Genomic DNA, 23,532 nt, shown 5'->3' with positions numbered 1-23,532 from the left:
AAGCTCTTTCTCCCACCCGAACAGTGTGAAACAATTTGATTTAAACAAAGCGCTAAATCTCCTGTTTTCCTCTCGTCTCAGTGCGTATGACGTTAAGTCCAATTTACAACTGCTGTCATCACGACAGCTAATAAAAGCCAGACGGCCCTAAAGCCTTCCATAGTGATACAAACAATCAACTTGTTTATTTGGTGTCTCTGTCTGCTGTGACATTTCTTGAAGGAAGATGTAGTTCTCATTTTCTCATTGCTCTACTGGGCTTTGGTGAATGTGTACTTATTCCCTGCCAATGCAATCTCATCCATCTCTTTCTCTTTGATATGTGGACAGCTTCAGAGAATTGCATTTGTATAAAACAGAAGTTGCAGTCATCTCATGTTTTTTAAAAAAAAGGCTAGCTCTCCTTTCTCTTTGATTTTGCATGCATTGTACTGTATGGCATTTACTAGAATGACCATGTTTCATTCATCTTGTCAGCTAATGTTCATAAAAGACCAGGTGGAGGACAGTGTGGGAGGTTGGAGTTGGCTCACATTTCTGTAGCAGTTAATTAGTTCTACATCAAAAGTGCTTCTACTGAATTTCACATCTGTTCTCTTATGATCTTTGAGCCGTGCTGTTCGCATGGGCGCCTCCACATTAAACTCTAGGTAAACTTGAGCAAAACAGTTCATCTCAGCTCATCATCATTATGAAAAGTTCAAAGTGGAACACTGTTTTTGAAAAATTCATCTCTGAAACCTCACAGGAGATCAGCTGGCTGAACAGCAATTGTTTGGGGCAGATCTTACTAATAATGTTATCTGTGAGTATAGACCCTATAAATGGGGCCGTGCCATTGACAGCCAGGCAGGGAAATGCGCTGTTACCTTTGCTGAAGCTGCAATGGGTTTGCTATGGAGTCTCATACCTTCAGAAGGAGAAAACATGTAGGTATGTGCACACTCATATATTCATGACAATGCAATTGTGTGTGTGTGTGTGTTTTAAGAAATATAGTAATCACTTGTGTGTGCAAGTCGAGTCAAAATTTAAATGCCTGTTCCCTATTTGGTCTATCTCTTTGTCATGGGTTTTTACAGTGTAGTCCATTTGTCATCTGAACGCTACCTTTTATTGTGAGTAAATGCTTTTGAAGTGTAAAGTTTCCTGCCATACACTGAAGACGAAAATTGTAAAGGGAAAGGGAAAAGAACCAATTTTGTATTAATTTCAGTATTGAGACTCAGCAGATAGGAACTCAAAATATGCCACAGGCATGTTCTTTCTGTCTTTTTTTTTTTTTGGTAGTTTGTACCGCAGACTCGTTCATTACCGATTTATTATTATTATATTTTTTTTGTTCTCCTTCTGTAAACAAAGTCATGTTGTCAGACTGTAATGCCTCTGTTTAAGCTGTAATATTTTACTGCTTGTAATTTTCTTTTGCCTTTTCTAGCAGCTTTCATAACTTTAATTAATAAGGCAATTATTGCAGACTATATAGTGCACATTCAAAAAGTCCTTTTGATTCATAGGCTACATGTTTGAATATAATGCGAATGAAGTACCGATGTCTTGATGTTAATGGCTTATGCATGAAAGCTAGTGATCTTGTCTGTGCTATTGTAAATAAATGGAGTCATAGTTAAGCTGACAGTGTCCGCTGCTGGAAGCTGCGCAAACTGCAGTGGCTGCTTCACGACAGCTTAACCTTTCATTAATTTAGCAGTCTAGTATATCAGTGCTCATATGATTTATTCATGTATGCTAATAATGTTATTTTTTGCATTTTAATACAAAATGTATTTTGTGAAACTCTATGCATGCAGTGTCTAGGCTACACTATTAGATTTAATTGCATGTTCCATATACTTTCGTATTTTCTCTTTAATTTGCTCAAGCAGTGTCTGGTCTGGGAATACCACTCCAGAGTTGCATCGCCAGTCTATTTGGGTGGAAGGGGTTGAAAAACAGCAGGGGGATGAAAGACTGAATATTTCATTGCAGGGACAAACAGCAGATGGCCCTCTTGAGTTTTTCTCTTTTTTTATTCCTCCTCAGTGATTGTGTTTCTCTGGTGATATTAATCTAAATGAGAAAATACTGTGTTATTGGGGCATGATATTAAATTGGCACCCCAGCCCTTATCGCAACACTTATTACCATATGATTAAAGAAACAGGCGACAGATAAATGTAGGCCTATTGCAAAAACAGGCACTCATCCATACAATGCGTTACATAGGTGTGTTTGCCTAAAACACTGGGGGCCTCAGTAGCACCTCAGAGGTGTGATGTAGGCCTGCTTCATTTTGCACTCGTGGGGTCCTGTGAAATTAATTTCTTGAGATTTGCATAAACAGGTGTCTCATAAAGCGTGTGCTTGATACACACAAAATAAGTGAAAAATACATATTTTCTGCATCTTAATTCTGTTGTTTGGATTCAGAATGATTATAAATATTGGCATCTAAATCTATTTATAATATATAAAAAACATTAGGCTATTAGACAAATTCTATTAGATAAATCCTATTTTGAAATATATAAATGTTGTCATCAGCACAGAAAATACAAATATATACAGACATAAGGGTGGGTTATTCTCGTCTGTGAAACGATGGCAAAGGAGGAGTTTGTCGTTAAGACTTGTTGATGATCTGTGAGGCTGAGGCGGGAAGCGCGTGGTCGTTAAGACTTGTTGATGCCGTTGATCTATGAGGCTGAGGCGGGAAGCGCGTGCGCCTCTTGCTCCAAACGGCTGGAGGCGCTGAATGAGCTCGAGCTGGAGGATGAAGAGGAGCATTTCTTGAATACGTTTTCTTTCCTGGTTAGCACTTATGCTGCACATTTGTGTACTCCCGCTTCGGGGAAAGACTTTTTTATTTGAGTTTATTTGTTCGTTCCTGTCTCACCGGGTAGACGCCATCCCCACCGGAGCTGCTCGGTGTTGCTTAACGTTACATCTCTCTCTCAGACGACAAGCTGCTTTAGAAAAGGAAAAAACGCACATCGTTAATGAAAAACCACGCGACCTAGAACATGAGACTGAATGGGGAGTGATCGTCCCTTATCAACAATAAACATCTTCGTTCAAACTTACCTCAACTCACCGTCGTTACGCCGTCGGTTATTCTCAAGATGAGTGGACGTTTGAACGGATCCGGTGTGGATATCTGCTAAACTTGGTAAATATGTGAGACATATGAATATGTGTAGTCGCAGGGCTCCACCTGGGAGTCGAAGGTGGTCGTGTTTCTCCGCTTGACAGCTCAGAACCAAAAGCGCTTGGTTTGCTCTGATTCCGGGAGTGGACGTCGCTGCCCAGGGTGCTGAATTTCACCAGGTCCGGGTCAGAGATAAACGAAGGAAAGTCACGGATCAGAGAGACTCTCAGGCGTGCCGTGAATATATTTTCACGTTCTGTATTTTGGAGGAACCGGGCAACTCATGTGATAATCATTTTCCGAAAAGCGTTGTGAAATCAGAATGAAAAGTAACCTGCGAGCCGCCTGACTTCGAAGTGAAAATCGGACAACATGTGAAATAAGGACAGTTGAGTAACACTTCACCTTTGTATTAATTATGCTAATTCAGTGTCTTATTTCGCCCGTCGTGATGTGTGGATATCTTTGATCATCATCCGTGCATTTCAGAGGGCAGAGCACACAAACAGTCGCAAAAATGGGACAATAATTGAGACAGATCGGGCGGTTTGTTGTTGTTGTCTGTGCTTTGTGTGTAAGGAGTTCAACAGCCCTGTTTTTGAGACATGGCAGCGGCGATTGCCAGCGGTTTGATCCGCCAGAAGAGACAGGCACGGGAGCAGCATATAGACCGACCATCCACCAACAGAAGGAGAAAAAGCCCCAATAAGAATAAAGGGCTTTGCAATGGGAACCTGGTCGACATCTTCTCCAAAGTGCGAATCTTCGGCCTCAGGAAACGCAGACTACGACGACAAGGTGTGGGAAGTTCAGTACATAAGAAGTCTATGCTGTGTTTAATGTCTTGAGATAATATACGCCCACATTTCATTTTCACATTCAGCTCTGACAACAAGGGACTCACGGCATGGAAGTGCTGTTTATCTTGACGAGAATAGCTGATAGGGGTTGTATAGACTTGTGATGTGTCTTGATAGATTTCTTTGACAGACTGTTTTTATTTCCATCAGTCTGCAAATCTGTCTTTTTTTGTTATTGTTTTTGTTTAACGCAAATTGATAAATATGTAGTAAGACTACCTATTCAGCTTAAATCTATATGTCATACTTTCAAAATAATTCTCAAAACAATTCTCCTCCGTTTTTGAAGGCCACATACTGTATATCAGAGCTGGATATTGTTTTGATTCAAACTAAATATATACGCATTGTTTGAAATATTCTGAGATTTGGCAGCCTCTCTATCTTTGCTATACCCTTGGGAGGTGTTGATGTTGAATTATTGGCACTTTCATGAATGCAAGTAAAGCAGCAGGTGCCCAACGTGTTGCAGGAAAAAAAAAATGCTATCACATCATCAGTAAACAACATCCAATGACAGCTTATCTTAATAGAAATGCCAAATATTCAGTTTAGGTAAGATTAAAATAAAAAATAAGGTGTCTTTCTGTCACCTCAAACAGTAATGAAGACCTGTTCAGATGAAAAATTTAATTATGATGTGACTTAAAAATGTATTATTCTAAATGTAAGTATTTCTAGAACAACGATAATTCATTTTGCTTTCATATATCACATTTATATAATTTTTTAATTTGATAGTATGCAAGGTGGCTTTATAGAATATCAGAAAATGATAAGACGACAAACAATCAATCACCTTTTTTCATGGGGACGAACAATCTTATAAATTGACAGTCACCTCAGGACAGTCATATAGTTAATATGTTAATGTATAATCACAAGTGTTATATATTCATTTTTTTAGAATCAGAAAATATACGTTGTGTGTGCATTTTTGGCCTGCAAGCAGAAATTATTGTTTTAAAAAACAACAAAAAAATACAAATAGATGAGCTACAGTCTGAAAAAATCATAATAGAGGTGGCGATTTGGAATACTGTATATAATGGTACCTGTCAGAGATGTCCAGAGGGGAATCTTGCACAAATAAGTAGTGAGTAAAAGATGTAGCTGTTGCCAGGAGAAACTGAGAGTGATGAATTAGCCCTGCAACGTCTCAGCTAACGTTCACCTGTGACGGCCATCTTATTACAGATGGCGAACAGCTCATGGCCTCCCCTCACACTCCAAGTGCTAACTTTTTTCGGAAAGCAGCTTGTTATAAGGCTTGTAAATCAAGCTTACCTACATCGCCACTATTTATAATTACACATAGTGAACTGAAAACATTGTTGTCTTTAAGTATTTGCTGTTTAAGATGACTACCAGTGCTCACAGCTCGTTGGACGGCCTCTTTTGAGTCCTGTTGCCTGTTGCGTTGTTGCCTGTGAGTTACTTTTGACGGAGCACCCCCTGGGATTCACCTCATTAATTTCCTATTGCAGCTAGATTTACAAAATCTTCAGTGAGCATTTTCACAGCCTTGAGGGCTCACCAGGGGCTCTGTGAAGCTGAGCGTTAGCCTGCCCACCCTCATAGGTTCTTTCACATGTGTGTGCTCGGGAGAAATAATTGTTAGTTTAGTGGTGGTAATTTAGTAGTGGTCACAGGAAGAACACTTTGAGCATAGCCTTCGAGCATAGCCTCCCATCATGCAAGGCAGTGAGATGCTACATTCGTCTCCATTTTAACTCAGACTTTTAGGTCGTGACATGCAGACAATAGGAATATTCCCCTGAGTATGGAAAAGCATGTACAGACGATGAACTGAGACATTTGCCTTGTGGCAGTGTAGTAAAAGAAATCAGAGAAGACAGTAGTTAAAAAAAAAAAAAAACTTGCTCAAGTGAATTTTCAGTTCGTCAAATCTCTGGCAAAATGAGCGATGATGATAATAATGGTGCTAGTGTGGACCTCAAGCCTGTGTTTTATAATTTGCCCAGCACACCATCTAAAAGCATTAAACAAGGAACAGTCCTTATATACTGTTTCATATTGATTTATTTGACTTTCTAGACTCTCAAGCAGAATGCTATTATTGACAAGGCATTGGTGTAACCAGATCGTTACAGAGATATGCGTCATGTTGCATTGATTCAAGATTATGGTGCTGATTAGAGTTCTGTAAATGTGTAAATAACACTAGTGGTAGACCCAAGTTAACTCGCTTTACTTTTTTTTTGTCATGATTGTGTCTTCAGAGACAAATTTTAGGGATCATTCTTGGCTCATGGGGCAAAATTAAATGAAGGATCTAGTAACAGCAGATGATAATATATGTGTGTGTCAGAGAACATGAATGTCTTAATATTTTCAAGCAAAGATTTTTCTACACAAGGTCTTGCTTTGGTTAAGGTACAGTGCCATTTCAATTTAAGATGTCAAAATGGACACAGACTGTTAACTTTAAATGCCCAGTCGATGCTGTCAGCTGTGACCAAAGTCTTTGCTAAAATGTACATTATACAGTCTGACAGTTGATGATGCACAGTCTGTTTTAGCTTTTAGCTTTTTTTGGGGTGATATTGTACAATCTGGCAAACAACAGTTGTAAAACTGCAAATGACTTTAGGCTGGGATATAGGTATCTCAGAATAAAGGTTGAATAAGTTTTCCTATAGGTCAGATATTGAAATTGATGACAGATGCTATATTTATATTCCATTTTGAGCCGTCCATGTCTGAATGGCACAATTCTCATAAAAGGAGGAGGTTGAGTTGTTTGTTAATGTCCATGACCTCAGAAAACAAATCTGAAAAACATTTCCAGACATGAAAGGTCTCCATCAAGCCGGTAAAAACAAGTGCATCTTTCATTTATTTAAAATCTCTTTGTTCAAAACAGAGAGGTTATCTGTTTGATTGCATCTCAGAGTGCTGCCATGTAGCAATTTTTACCCTTTTTACTCCACAGGACATTTTATGTCTCATGGCCATGAAAAAATGAAGTGATTGCTCACTAAAATGCCCTGCTGCAAACTCAATTTATAAATTTAGTAGGTGGAAGGTTCTTATATAGCAAAACGTATAATTCTAACCTTGTATTCAAGTCTCGCTAAAAGCATGTAGCGAGCCAGGAAGGGTGCAGAAATCATTTAGCCATCTTTATCAATTAAGTGCAACAAAATTAGATTGTTTTGTGGTATTTATTGTCATTTTGTGCTTCTGCATTTATCCACTGTGAAAGTTCAGTGCGCTGATGCTTATTATCCGGATAAGTGATAAATATGACAGAGATTCTTCCCGGCAAGACATGGTTCAACACGCTGTTTGGACATTGTGTTTTGCGTCCAATTAGAATGCTCATTGGAATGGAAGACCACCAGTGGAGACTAGCTTTTAATCTCTCCCTATGCTAAGTCTCATTAAAAAGTCTGATGAATCTTGCATACACTCAATTAGTTCTGACTGAAAGTGCATAGCTTCTCCTTTAGTCTTGAGTGTAAGGTGATGCTTGTTCTTGACTGTGTAAATTACTGAGCTTGATGTCAATTCGCCTATAATGAGTAAATTACTTTTCGGTTTTGCACGTTTGACTTCTGCCACGTTCCACCACGTAGTGATATGCGAAGTGATATTCATTGTTATTTACAGAGGTGAGAGGTATAGTGTGTGTGTGTGTCTACATGCATATATTTATATTTATGTCTATATGTACTATATATATACATACACACACACACACACACACAATACACACACTCATACACCTTATATAGCATATATATATATATATATATATATATATATATATACACAAACACACCTTATTTCTTGTGATATCTTTCTCATAAAATATGATAAATTTTTGTAAAAGAGATTATGAATAAAACTAGTAGTTCCAATATGTAATGTAATAGCAGCACTTTCTCAGTCCTGTGACTGTGAACATTATGAGTGTGCTTACGAAAGCTGGAAAAGCCCTTCTCCTGTTCCTGAAAATCTATAGTGGGTCAATCACATGTGGTTAAGTCTGCAGCTGGTGCTGTGTGCAGTGAGACATGCCCCCCCCCCCCCCCCCCCCCCATCCGTGTCTGTCTGATGATAGCTACCTCAACCTGTCTGTCTCCTTCTGTCTCTCTCTCCACCCCACACAAAAAACCATGCACCTGCAACTTTTTATCAGGTTGAATGTTATGAGCATCCGTCATCTTTAAAAAAAATATTTAGAGAATTTTCAGATGTCACAATGCTTGATTCTTTACACTCAGTGTGGCAAAGCAGTTGGTAAAGTTAATATAATATAAGATTATAAGCGATAGTCAACATTTTCTGTCATGTCGTTTTAAATCGGAATGAACTTCATTCTTCTGTTGATCACAAAAAAGGTATTTTGAAGAATGACATAACTTTGAAGCCTATTGACTTCCATTGCATGTACAAAAAAATCTAAATATCAAACAGTTTTCAAAACAATTCCAAGTAATTGTAAAGTAATTTCATGGAAAGAGGCAGTGAGAGATGTATGTTCAACTTCTGTATGTTACCTTAATGCACTTAATTGATTTTATTTAGATTGATTTTTGCTTTTTCTAATATGTAGAGAAAAAATTCAAAACTCATCCTGAACAATTTGTGCTGCAGTTATTCTTAAAATTGGATGGCTTGTTGAAGTATTATTACTTTTCCATGATTTTTCTCTGGTAGACAATGAAACAGTTGAAAAAACGTCCAATAATAGACTTACATTAAAAGAGGGAACTAATCCATATCTAGAGACCAGAATATCATAGACACTCGGAAGGTTGGCTCTTTTGACTTGGTCCAACAACCAGCCATATCACCCTAGCAAAGCCCTAGCACCACTCAAAACATCTATTACGTAGCAACATGCAAAACAACACAGAGCATCTTAGCAACAGATAACACCTTAGGAACCACCCGGAACACTTTAGCAGCAGTGAAGCAACATGCTAAAAAAAAAGAAGAGTCCGAACACTTTTACAACCACATGTAGCAAAATCATGGCATCTTATGGTGGTGAGTTTTGCATGGGCAAGCGCCACGTACATTTTCTTCAGAAAATGTACAAATCTAATTTTACTTACATCCTCTAAATCAGGGCTATTCAATTGGAGGCCCGTGGGCCTAATCCGGCCTGCCAATCATCTTCATCCGGCCTGAGGAAAAGTATGCAGGTTGTACATTCGCCTTGAATTGTTCTTGCACTAATTAGTTTATCCACAAGGTGGCAACACTGGCCCGGGCCAGCCAAAAAGAAAAGGGCAATAACAACAATCTATCAGAGACCACAACTTCAATAGATGGCAGCGTTGACAAGCACTTATGTGAGGGAGTTATGAGATATCTACAATTCTAACGTTAGTTTAAACAAGTTTAAAGACAGTGTTATCGATCATAACGTCTGGCGAGAAATAGCGCCGACACTGGACGAAGATTTTTATCAAAGCAGGATGTATAGTTTGAAAATCTGCGCGTCATAAACTGAGCCGCTTCAGACAAGCGCGCCAGCGCTTCAGTGGACAAAACCACACACGATGATGTAAAAATACATGGTTTTTAATGCGAGTTACCTCATAAACACATTCTTAAATTAGTTATAAAATCCTAAATGACCGTAAAGAGTTGGGAGAGAATTGTATATGTGTCACATCCGCGACATGTGCATCAGGTTTTATTAAAGAAAAGCGCTGCTTTTAATGGGAAACCTGTTGCAGTCTGTGATTGATGTAAATCAAAGAACTAAAGAAAAAGAGAAATCACTTGACTGCTCTGCTTGCTGATTAACTTTTGTAGCTTGAATAAAGAATAATCAATATCGCAATTTATAGTTTATGTGAAGATTGTTATAAGTTCACTTATAAAAAGTTGTTATATTTTTTATTAAAATATTTTCTATTAAATGTTAAAAAGAGTATCATAACATTTCAATTATACTGTAATATTAAATGGCTATAATTAATGGCTAAAATTAAAGGGAACAAATGGCTTTAATAGAGACAACAGTAACATTATTTGTATCAATGATACTTCTTCATTAATAATAGGCTATTAAAAAGATGCCATTAAACACATATTTAAAATATACCATCTTTATGTTGTTTCTATATTAATTTGGAAGTTCAGTTTGAAAATGAGACAACACAAATATACTAATATGCTTTTAGTCACATTTTTTTAAAATTAATTACAGAAAAAAATATAAAATGTGAAAAAAAAAAATTAATTGACAGCACTAAATTTAATTTCCAATTTTAACCCCCCCCCCCCCCCCCCCCGGAAAAAGGTGGGGACGGCCCTCCACCCCCTTGTCCCCCTTCAAATGTTCAATTCGATAATTCTGCCCTCAAATGAAGTTAATTGAATAGCTATGCTCTAAATATTGCATGCGTACATTTGGGGGGGATGGGGGGGTTCTGTAAGTAAATGCTTGGGAGCTCTTTGCTGTCTTTAAGTGTCTCAGGATGTTGTCTCAGCAGTATCACTGTGTAGGTGGAGGCAGATATCATAAAGCACCACTGTGATTATTAGCATTCTTTGTATCGCTCTTTCCCTTTAAACTCGCCCTCTCCTTCCTTCTTTTGTTCTTTTCTCTCATCCTCTCATTCGTTTTCTCTCTCCACCTTTGATGTGCCAGATTCTTCAGCTCTGCCCTGGCCTAACACAGGCAAATCCAGGGCAGAAGGCCAACGGTAAACAGCAGCATTGTACCTACATCAATATGACAAGGCAGTTATTGGTTTACCAGCCTGGAGTTAAGCACAGCAAGTCTGGTTAAGTGTATCACAGGAGACCCTTATAGCCAAATGAGACTACGGCATTTATGCTGTAAGAAATCCTCCTGTTTTTCCTTCCTGTCTCTTGAAATTGGTGTCACTCGCATCTATTTATGTGATTACCCCCCGAGCAGTGTTTGCTAAAGCACAATCCAGCCTCCCCAGAGTTAAACAACCAACGGTAGTATGTTTTGTTGTTGTTGTTTCACACTATTGTTTTACAATTTGCGCAGAGTACATTTACAATCTTAAAGGGGTATTTCCACCAAAAATTCCTCACGTCGTTCCAATCTTTTATGACTTTCTTTCTTTGTGAAACACAAATTTAGCTGATTTCTGCATATTCAAATTTGGTATATTGTGATTTATTTGAAGACACAATTATTGATGGCAAACCTGGAGCAACGTGTCTCCCTGTCTAGTGCTTCAGAAGACTTGGAAAGAGATAATTTGGTGTAAATGCTTGGTGCTGCTTTTGAATGATCTTCCACCACATGTCTACTGTATTTAGATGAGTTCCAACAGTGCAGACTGCTGTTGTGTGTCTTTTTGAATTACCACTGTGGCACTGTCTAGTATGCACACATCTGATGTTCCATTAGCTATACAATACTTAATCAGCAAATACATCTTGAAAAACAGTGTAGCTATGCGTGTATGAACTCTGAAGTAAAGGACAGTGTTTTGATAGAACATTCTGTGGTTTGTTGTTTCCTTTAGATCTCCACTCTCAGATGAAAAAAAACTATCTGTTTCTTTTACTGTTCTTAGCAAGAAGTCAAAAGGAACACAAAAGTTGACACTGTTTCCTTTATCTTCATTTGTACTGCTGTATGTACAGCATTCTAAAATCCAGTTAAATTCTGTCCAAAAACAAACCTGTGACAATTTGTGCACACAAATTGTAATCATCAAACCATCCCCTTCTGTTTAGCAATCAGACTTCAGTGCTACTCAAACTGTTGATGTGAAGACCGAGATCACTTGCCCTGTTACCTCACTGATTTGTTAAGCTCCCTGTTGATATCAACTTTAATTATTTTTGCATCTTCTGCTGTTCTGCTTTACAGTTATGTCATCACATTAATGTAACAGTATGCTTTATACTATTGATATTATCATTAAGAAATGATTTGTTTTTGTATGGAATTTGACACCATATGGTAAAGATACATGTTTATCAGGTCTGGCTAAAAAGGGCGCTTTGGAGTCTATTTCATATTAAAGTCACTGCACAGCACTTGCTTGTTCTATAAAGATATTTTGTCTATACCGTGGAAGCTGTTACTTGGTTCACAGTGTTCTTCAGAATATCTTCTTTTGTGTTCTGTAGAAGTAAGAAATGCATACAGGGTTGGAATGACATGAGGGTGAATAAATTAGGACATTTTTGGATTGACTGCAATGACTTTTGGGTTGACTGACTTTTTATCTTTACATATATTGGTAGAATACATAAATTTACATGTGCATTTGTAAAGTCTATAGACTGTAGTTCATCTATAAGAAGTGCTTAATGAGTGTTTTCTGTCTTTCTCCACAGATCCCCAGCTCAAGGGTATAGTGACCAGGTTATATTGCAGGCAGGGATACTACTTGCAGATGAACCCAGATGGATCTCTTGATGGGACTAAGGATGACAGTAGTAATTCTTGTGAGTTCCCTCTAATTTCATTATCATTGCACATAATAAATAATCAAAACATGAACATGTTTCGAAAGGAATGACTCCTGCTTGATAATTCTGGTGCACAAAATGCTACAGCTACACTTAAAAGGTAAAGTGTGCTCAAATGCATATCATTACTTTTACTACACACACTTTTAAAATCCCTGTTACCGATTCATTTTCTGTAATTATCACTGTTGCTGAAATGGCAGTAGGTTGGTCCTTGGGGAGATGTGTGTTTGCATGTGAGGTGATAACTCAAGAGGCAGTGGTGTATTATTAGTCTCTACTGGGCCTGGTTTTCAAATGCTTCAGGCCAGCTGCTTAATTTGATTTTAATATGTAGCTGTACTGACAGAGTGACACACAGAGAGCTCTCTGTCAGTCACACACTCTGAGAGAAGATGACATTTGTGACACTAAGAAACACCTACACAAATGTAGAAAACAACTGTAGAGTTGGCTTTTCTTTTTTTTAGATACATTGAAATTTTGCTAATGTAATCAAAGTTTCCCTAAAGTAATCAAACAACAGCAGTAACTAGATTTTCCTTTCCGAAAGGAAGAAGTGTTGGCAAGGCACATTTTAGGTAATTTATCATTTATATTGGCTATTTATAGAAACTATATAAGTTGCAAACCCAAATATAGCTAAAAAACAATTACTACAAATATACTACAATACTTCAAAGTCCACTTGCTTTGATTTTTTTTTTTCATTTTGGTAAAATTATAGTTAAAATCAGTTATTTATATTAATTATATATAATTATTATGTTGCAAACCCAAATGTAGATACTCCAAAAATAATCTGGACAGTTTTAAACAATTAAGCTACAATTAAATTGAATAAATTGGATAACAAAATGTCAAAGCAAGTGTTAAGTGGAAACAATAATTTGAGACCTTATCTTTGAAGCAACATCTTTGTCTAACATCAACAGTATTATTAGATCATTTGATTTTGTGTGAAAATGCTTGTGTTATCTTAAAAATACATTTGCTTTGATTTTTTAGGAAAAAAATAGTTATTAACATTGGAAATTTATATAAATTCTGTAAGTTGAAAACCAGTATAGATAGAGAGATGGAGAGGCGAAGAAAAAGAATGAAAGGGCATGAAATGGCATTCAATATCATGCTCTCTTTGGAAGACAAGGATGCAAAGTCCATTTTGTGCCCTTGTAAGAATCTGTTCCAGTGTGCCGGTGGAGCACTTCCTGAAACTCACTTTGATGTAACAATCCCACTCATATTTTGCCACACCAGAGTCTTCCAGACCAGGGCTTTTCTGAAATCATTTTCATTCAAGCACCTCGGGAGCTCTGCCAATTACCAGTGAGTTGAAGTGAGTTCATTACACTGTAGGTTTAAATCACCCCTTTGGATGCGCTTAGTGTCACCAGCTAGGCTGTTACTCCCCTCCAGTACAAACAATGGCTGTTACCTAACAAGACCGAAGAGCTGCTCCAACAACAAAAGATCCATTAAATCTGCCATGCACTACTACTGCCTCCAATCGCTAGCCTTCTATGCTCCAGCTTGTAGCGCCAGGCTTCTGTTGCTGCCCACTGGGCATAAAAACAATTATTCTACATAATATGAGGCCTCCATTCAATTTCTGTGTATCAGTTTTTATGCTCCACACTATCCCTGTTTATGCACTCTGTGGAGTGCGGCCCATGTTCAGTTTATGGTTGAGATTTGAAGCCCATTGTTTATCATTCTAATTCCATTTTAGTGATGTTTGCTATTATTATTGGGGTTAGAGGTTTGTTCTACATCCTAATCACTTTTAGAACTGCATAGCAACATACAAAAACAACCACATATTCAAATTTTCTTCAAAAATTGTAACATTTGTTTTTAATTTTCAAATTTAACAGTAATTCCTCAATTCTTATTTTAGATATAATTTGTTGAATTTTAAATTGATGGAAAAGTTACATTTGTTAAAGGTCCCCTTAAATGCTTTGAAACACGCAGCATTATTCTATGTGTTAAAATAGTTAAAATTTTGTCATTTTAACTGAAACAGGAAGACAGAGTGGGACATATCAAGCAACCCCGCCCCTTTTTAAAATAGCCAATAGCGTTCGTTTATATCACAGCTTGGGCTAAAGCCGTTCAGAGCTGTTGAGCTCCGTAAAGCAGCATTTGACAGGGTATGCCAGCCACAATCTCATCCATATTGCTATAAAATATAGCATTCTGTGTAGAATTGAAATAGGTCCAATACATTTTGTGGTCTGCGCCAACTCGTGCATGTGATCCGCTCCATACTATCGTGCCTCTGGACCGGAGCAGAGTGTGTGTGCGGTGGGTGGATAGCGTGACAGCGCGAAACCAGACTTCTTTTTTTCCTCAATGGAAAACATATTTACACTTTCTGAATCGTCCCCTGTCCCCTATATAGTGCACTACGTGCCATTCACTGTACAGAAAATACTAATTCTTTTAACAAGTCACCTATTTCAGCAGTGGCTTCAGCGTCTATTTATAGTGTAGGGGGTGGGCGCTTCGAATTCTAGAGAGCATGTGATTGGACAAAGTTTGATGAGAAGATGAAGTATGATGTGACGTCAAAAAAATCGTTGAGCCGTTTTGGCGGAAGTGACGAACTGCAAGCTTTGAAAGCTTATATCTTCTAAATGCGAATTTTGTCACTGTTTTGGAGCACACTGGCATACAGATAACCTTAAGACCAACTTATTGAAACTAACACCCAAAAAACTTCAATTTTGATTTCATGGGACCTTTAACCCCTGTATTGTCTTCACAGCGTTGTTCAACCTCATCCCTGTGGGCCTTCGGGTCGTTGCTATTCAGTCTGTGAAGACGGGCTTGTACATCGCCATGAATGGAGAAGGCCATCTGTACACATCAGTGAGTACACAGTTGTATACTTCGTATACTTTGGATAACAATTCTAACAATTCCAACAATTCTCTGTTTCAGAACCTAGTGAATTACTGTCTACATAAGCAGAATCCTTCTAAGGCAATGTCCTGAACCTGTAATAACTGACTGATTGTGTATGGGAGAATTGATACACAACTGATTCCAATACAGTTTGACATTCCATATTGCTACACTATAGATACTATTATTTAATAGCCATAAAAATACATAGTACACACAAATATTGGGTAAAACAGTCCATTATGATTAGATTGAAGTATAGATGTAAGGAAGCTCACTTGGTTCTGAAACAGGTTTTGACTGGATTTTAAATCTACCATAGTTGAACTTAGAAACATCATGATTTTGTGATCTTGGACACATACAAAATCTGCAATCTGCCCACTCTCGCTCGCAATATCAGTCAGTGGTTCACTCTCAGATGTCGGCATGGCCATCTCATTTACAATAACACATCAGCTCAGGCTCAAAGCTGATACCGTCTTCGCTACTGCTTTATAACCCTTGAGCTCAAACTCATCTGAAGATAAATTCTCACTGCAGGTAAAAGATGAGTCATTGTGACCACCACAAATTTTGGGGCAGAACATTTATTATTTCATTCTGTAAAAACTGATTTTGCACTAATACACAGAAGTCGTATATGTCCAGACAGGTATACGGGTAGCTGAGAGTTAAGTAGAAATGTCTTCGCATGCCAGAAATCATTATGGAGCTATAATACATAATAGAGCATGTCTCTGTTATGGTTTCAGTTTTAAATGCAAACCACAATTATACACACCCACATGTGCATTAGTGGTTTTATAAAGACCTGTTGCTGAATGAATCGTGCTACATTAAAGTCTTCATGTTTACCATCAAACACTACATTTAGCCTACAGTGCAATGTATCCACCTTGACCAGATGGTCATTAATTACTGGCAACCATGGCAATCAGTGAGGTGTTACTTTTCCTCATTATTATTGGTCATTATTGACAGAGCACTGCACAGTACAAATTCATCTTTTCCATGAGTACTTGATTGAATCCTATTGATATGCAATCTATATCTCCAAAAATATTGGACATTTTTATTTTAGCACTTCTTACAGTATGTTGTTTGTTGTCCTAATTTAAAAGTCATTTGGGACAAAAGCGTGTACTGATTTTATAAATGTTAATTTAAAAGTAATCATGTAAATTTAATAGTCAACACATACTTTGCATACAGAGAAAGGGAGATGTGAGACAATCCCCAAAAGTATTTTGACAGTTTTGAACATTTAGGACACACTTGAAATGAATAAATTCAACTGAATTAGATGAAATGTCAAACCAAGTGTGATCCGCAAACATGTAATGTTATACCTTTTCTCTGAACTAACTGTTTTTTAGACTTTTAACCAGTTGGTTAAAAAAACAAGCAAAAAAAAAAAAAAAAAAAAAATTGTTTCTTAATTTGAACTTTTTTGGTATTTTTTTTTTTCTTGCTTGAAAAACTGTGTTTGCGTTACAATAAAGTACACTTGCTTTGATATATGTATTTTTTATTGTTGTCATATATTTTGAAGAGTGTCTAAAGTGCCTCTGTATATGCCTCATACATGTTTCCAATTATAAAGGTATTTTTAGTGCTAGACATTAGTTTTAAAATAATGGTTATATGGACTAGACATGTTGATATGCAGAAGCTGTTCTTCCCTGGTAACAAGCTAAAACTTCCAATATTCAGCCACAGCTGACCCAGCATATTTCACTGGGGAGTCTTATACAATGACAATCTTTCTCGGTCCTAATGGGCTTACTAATCAACTCCATGGATGCGCCCACACACTCTCTCAGCTTTCTATCACTGCTTCTTTTCTGCTCTCTCTGTTCCTGTGTGAATGACTCAGGTAATGGCAGAGAAAGCTCCCCTCCTTTTTCTCTGTCTGCTCTCTGAGGTTTGTACATTCATTTGTCATTATTCCTCTTTTCTATGAGAATGTGCAGTTATTACCTGACCCTCCATCCATTAGAGGCCATTTTTCATTAGTGAATAAAATAAGCGCACTTATCCTGTAGATGCCCTCAGATTTTTATTAAAAATGACATTTAATTCTAGCAGTACAGCAAACAGGAGTTTAACAATTTTGAAGAGCTTCATAGAGTTTATAGTTTTTGCTAAATTAAATTAATAAAAATAATCAGTGGAATTAATAGTATTTGCAGCATTTTGGGATAGACCGTTAGGCAGGAAAATAGACCAGAATGAGATTTATTACCACTAAAACTGGTCTGCTGTGGCTGAAATGAGTTTTGTGTCCATTTCTGTCATTTCAACATTTTATTGTATCACAGATTAATGACATTTTATACTGTATGATCAATCGTTACTCATTTTCCTTCATCAGTCAAACACAAATGAAGGCACGCTGACGGCCCACTTTGATTAGTTGATCTCTGTTCTCTCTTAGAGGCAGGCTGAGAGAATACGATAGTCCCGTTCAATAGAGTAGAATTCCATTAAGAAGCTCTTGCACTGCATCCTGGTCTTTTGTCTGTCAGGCCTATTTTTTGTACAGCGTACAGAGTACAAGTGACCCGATAGTATCGAAACATCCGGGAGTCTCGGCACAATGGACTCATGCCTGGGAGAAAAGAAAGACTTCAATAATCTTCCATTTTTCAATCCCTCTCTTTTGTTAAAAGGGCTCAAACTCTGCTTTTCTGTCTGCCGTTGATGTTCATAGGCTGATTCATCCTTTGGAATAATAATCAAGCTCCTTTTTTTGGGTGGCTGCAGGTGTGACAGTTGTGCAGTTATATAAATACAAAACAGCATTGTTCTGAAAAGCAAACATACTTGTCTGCTTGAATGAATGAGAAATTTGCATGCAACTTAAAACAATTGGCAAAGAACATTTGCAAAAAATAGAGAAGAAAAACAAGAATTGCATATTTGTTCATTTGAGCCGCTGTATGAAGTTATATGGCCGAGTGATTTGGCTTTTCGTGGTTCTCTGGCTCTCTTCAAAGCTGTTTGTTCTCCTCTATGGATTGAAGAGGTCTATAGCTTTATCACCCTGCCACACTTGTTAGAGCTACCTTTCATGAGTGTTAGATTGACTCTTCACATCAGTAGGCTGGCCCCTGTAGGCTTACATCCCTTTGGTGCTTGTGTAGTTTGAACTATTGCTACCAGAGATTGCTTACAAAGCTCAGTTCACTATAGAGCCAATTAGAGCCACGATTTAAGTATTTGATTTATTATCTGAACACTTATTGTATGATGCAGCCACAGTGCAATGCAGTAATGAATAAATCTTATTATGGATCTTTTTGGCATATTTCTAAATGATAGAGATTTTAGGCCTATGGATTTACGTAATCACATCTGTCATCTCTTGACATAATGACAATATTTCCGCTCATTTCTTCGCTGTTTTCTACAGTACTTGTAATCTCATTCAGTCTTGGTGGTGTATAATAGTGGGCTAAAACATTAAAATCTTTCCATGTTTCCTCCTATGAGTTTGCTGGCTGCCAGGATTTCTTGTAGGGTAAACATATATGTTGGTTAAAGATAAGAACTTGTGTTCTTACCGCATATTTCTGAACAGTGATCTCATATCTAACCAGAGGTTTCAAATAACCTGTCCAGTCAGAGATAAGCACTGTCCAATCCCTGTCTTCCCGCTGATGATTGTGAGATTATCAGCACTGTTAAAACTAATAAAATACCGTCACAATTTTTAGACATATTTATTCCTGGAGTAAGGGGCACGTTTCTCCAATGGGCCAGAAAACTCAGACCAAAAAACAACCTGAGGATATAAGATGCAACAGACAAGATATGAGTGAGTTCATCCCATGGCATTTCTCAGTGACGGCAGATGTCTCAGTCTGATTATATTCTCAAGTGTTTATTATTCTCACCCTCATGTCTAAATCTTCCTACACATTTTTTGTTTTTTTTTTGTTTTGTTTGAACAAGCAATCAAAATCACAGAGCATAATATTTTATGATGAAATGCCTTATTAAATGGAATATGCAAAAATGTATTATTTGTATTAAATTTGCATCTTGAATGCGAATCGTGATGAGAACCTGTTGGGTTTTTTGAAGTAAGCGTCACCAACCTGTGTTACCTGTATACAGAAGCAGCAGAGGAAGAAACCAGGGACTGATGAGAAACCATCTTCATGCATTAATGAACAATAAGGTCAAAGCTACAAGCTGGCTTGGAAAATAGAATCAGGGGACAAGTCGTCTATAAATAGGTCTTTTTTCATTCTGTTAAGATGAATAATACCACAATTACTAATATGTCTTTTTCTATTATTGTCATTTGGCCTATATATAGTTATATCTACGCCCATGTCCATTGTGCAGACAATTAATTTTTTAATAGACCGTCACTAAGCATAAGCACTTTTGCAACACATAGCCCAAGGGTCAATGACAAGATGTCCATGCATCTTTTTTTACAGGCATTGGTATAGAGAGCAGGCTAGCTCACCTATGAACCAATGCAGTCATTTAAAGGCGGATGGAGGTTTGGGAGGAAGGTGTCATGTGAAAGCCCAGTCGCAGAGTTAATGGAGCCCCACCAGTGAGATGGTGCTTGGCGCACTGATAGAGTTTCCCTCTGCCAGCTTGTGCAGCAGAGAGGGGTCTTATTTGGAAATACATAGGCAAAACAAGGTCAGGTGACTAATGGAGGCGAAAGCAATTTCACTGTCAGACAACATCTAAATGGAATCCTTTGCTTACTCCCCGACAGTGGCATTACTGCCGTGCCAGTTTAGTCTCTTTTAGGCTGGCCATATCTTCAGGCAAGTTTGGCCACGTTTTCAATTTACATTCATTTTTGTCATCTGTTTTCAGCCATGTAATGACTTTGAGCTTTGGAACACAAGCTGTGAACACAAAAGGGCTTTATGGACTGAAGCATACGGTCATCTGATTGTGCAATATTTAATATTCTTTGTTTATAAGGTGCTTTGGTTCTTCTTGAGTTTTGCAACATCGGCCTGACACATCCCAAAGGGAAAAAATTAGAGATCGACCTATATATCGATTTACCGATATTTTTCCCGATATTTAAGCATTTTTCCATAATCGAATATCGGTTTTGTAATATCGGATTCCCTGATAAACACCGCCATCTTGTGGACGTTTTCAGAATTGCGCGCAGGATCGCAATTGCAGCGCATCTGAGGGGAGACGAGACAGCAACGGCGTGCAGGTACTTGATTTGCTGTAGTTAGTAAACTATTTAATATTACAGGCATTAATGCACAAATTAGATATATTACATAAATGCCTGATATATAGTTTAAATGCAACTTGGCTCTAAGAAATATGATAAATAAGATACTCTGTCAAGCCCTGTCCCTATAAAGATAGGCTATAACTTTGCCTGAAATAACACAGCCATTAATTAGCACATGGTGGAAATAAAAGCGCTGAATTTAATTCTCTCTGTGGTCTATTAGTCTCGTGAAGTCGGAGTCACATAGATAATCCGTCGAGTCCTCTCCCAATAAAGACGTAACTTTGCATGAATTAAATAATACAGCCATGAATGATTGCATGTTGGAAAGAAAAGCATTGAATGTAATTCTCTCTCTGTTGTCCATATGCTCATCATTAGTCTCGTGAAGCCGCTTTCATATTGCAGTTCACTCAGCGGGTTGATGCTCAAGAAATGCTCCAGCTCGGACACCGCATGTAACTTTTAACAAGATTCACTTTTTTGAAGCACCCTAAATTGTATTAACACTTACTATATAACCATTATTTCGTTTATAAGCATCTAAATTAATACAACTCTATGGAAATTAATTATTTATTATCTCCGCGATCGATCGCAGTTTGAGTAGCCTATAGTTCTGTGTAAAGGCATATAAACCGCGCTGTCAGCAGCATAATTTAGAGCATGCCAGTTCAGAAATGCAATAAAATACAATGCTTGTTATATTCCAATATTCCAGAGAATATTATTCCGTGAATTAACATTATCCAGTGAATTATTCTTCACTCTTTATCCTATTAAACAGCTTATAAACCTACTAAAACTGTAGTTAAAAATGAAGTTGATATGACTCCTTTCCTTTATTTTCTCCATTTGAAAACATTAGACTTTCTATGTTCATTTTGCTTACTGCTAATATTAGTGTTGCTGCTAAAGCTTTTTATAAATAAAATGTTTTTTATTGTTGTAATACGAAGATTAAATTGAACATGACAGGGCTCTAGACTGCGACCAAAATGGTAATTGTTTGCGAGTTAAAATTTGACGTGGTCGCATTTGTACGAGTGCCAGGTCTGCGCTGCTCCAAAGTGTCTGCTTCATACAGCGCGCGCTGCCAGCCGCAGCACATTATAGCAGGAGTCAGATTTCACTGATCACGTGAAGAGAGGTGCTTTCAGCACGAGCGCTTAGTGGGTAGAGCCTGGTTCATACTCGCCGCGTCAGCACGAGCGTGAAGGTGCGCGTCGCGGATGGAGCGCAACGGATGGATTTGTTTTCAAACTAAAGTAAAAGACCGCTTCTTAAACCAGAGAAGGTGAACGTGGTGGTATTCTTGTAGAAAAAACTCCTGTCAGCTACAGCCAGTTTAGTTTTTCTTTTCTTTTTGTTTTCGTTTTGAGAAGCTTGTTATCTTTGCTGTTTACCTCAGGTTATGCTATGGAGGCTTTCCTTAATTAAAAAAATATATATTTTAATATTTATTTGCTTCCTCAGAGTTTGCTAAACATTCTGTAATATACTAGGTATATAGTACAGCATGTGGTGTGTCCTATGCCATGCCTGGTCTTATTCGTTTTTGTTGATAAATGTTATGTAAGAGTTTGTCATTGTCAACGTACTGTTTTATTGTTGTTGCGCTTTTTAATTAAGAATAACAATGAATCCATCTTTTGTTTTAGTCTTAAAAAGTTAAAGGTGTATAGAAATAAGCAAAACAGACAATGATCTTTTCTTGTAAAATGTGACACCAAGATCGCAAATTTGAAAGTAAAAAGCGCACGACAAAAGGAATTCCTGTTCACAAAATTTAAATCACAAATAATACAGATGAAAAAGAACGAGTTGAATGTTGAAAACTTTCGTTACCATATAATTATAAACTATGATAAAAGTTCATCAGCATGCATTGATTAATCAAATGTTGTAGCAAAAACAAAAAACAAATTGCAACCAAATTATGTGCTCATGCGCAAAAAAAGTGAGATCAGTGGGAAGAATGAGTCTAGAGCCCTGCATGAAAGACTGCTAATTCTCAAAACATTTTTTAAGATGACTGAAAGGAGGAAAAACCAAAGTGAAGTATGGACTTACTTCACGCAGTCATTTATTTACTTTATAACAGTAAATAAATATCGGTTCTGCATATCGGTTATCGGGCACATAGACATGCAAATAATTGGTATCGGTATCGGTTATAAAAAATCAATATCGGTCGATCACTAGAAAAAATGTCATAAATGTACCTGGAAGATGCTCCCCTTTGGGGTTGGCAAGATTTATTATTGTTTTTGAAAGAAGGTTTTTATGCTTGCCGAGGGTACATTTATTTGATCAATAATACAGTAGAAACCGTAATATTGTGAAATTTATAAAAATTTAAAATGACTGTTTTCTATTTTAATATATTTCAAAATGTAATTTATTCCTGCAATGGCAAAGCTGAATTTTCAGCAGCCTTTACCCTTCAGTGTCACATGATCCTTCAAAAATCATGATTTTGTGCTCAAGAAAAATATCTGATTATTATCAATTTTAAAAACAGGTGTAATGCTTAAAAGGGATAGTTCCCTCAAAAATGAAAATTCTGTCATTTCCTCACCGTAAAGTTTTATTTCCAGAACCATTCATTTGTTCTGCTGAACAGTGAAGCTATTTTGAAGAACGTGGGACCAGTTGCTGGTCCCCATTGACATCCATCATATCTTTTCTCCACAACTGTGGTTACACGCATTCTTCAAAATTTCTTTTTTTGTGGAACATTTTTGTGGAAACTGTGATGAATAGTTAGTTTAAAAGAACAGCATTATTTAAAATAATCTTTTGTAATATTATAAATGTATTTACTGTCACTTTTGATCAATTTAACGTCTCCTAACTGAATAAAAGTCTTAATTTATTTTATTTTCTTATTAACCCCAAACTTTTGAACA

The 23,532-nt window shown here is 37.2% G+C and overlaps 1 protein-coding gene across 6 annotated transcripts in view; it reads left to right on the top strand.

The window, feature by feature from the left end:
• Positions 1-23,532, top strand: part of LOC306877371 (fibroblast growth factor 14) — a 165,916-nt gene that overhangs the window by 96,045 nt on the left and 46,339 nt on the right. For 5 of the 6 annotated variants that reach the window (XM_079429101.1, XM_079429102.1, XM_079429104.1 and 2 more), the window contains exons 2-3: positions 12,331-12,441; positions 15,239-15,342. In XM_079429101.1, coding sequence (XP_079285227.1) covers positions 12,331-12,441; positions 15,239-15,342 — 215 coding nt within the window. Of the gene's footprint in view, positions 1-2,635; positions 3,947-12,330; positions 12,442-15,238; positions 15,343-23,532 lie in introns of those variants that run through there. The other variant, XM_079429100.1, reaches the window with a different exon arrangement.

Source organism: Barbus barbus, assembly GCF_936440315.1.
Source record: "Barbus barbus genome assembly, chromosome: 11".
Classification (NCBI taxonomy): Eukaryota; Metazoa; Chordata; class Actinopteri; order Cypriniformes; family Cyprinidae; genus Barbus; species Barbus barbus.
Note: the sequence above shows the minus strand (reverse complement) of the source record. Positions and strands in the feature narration are given on the sequence as shown.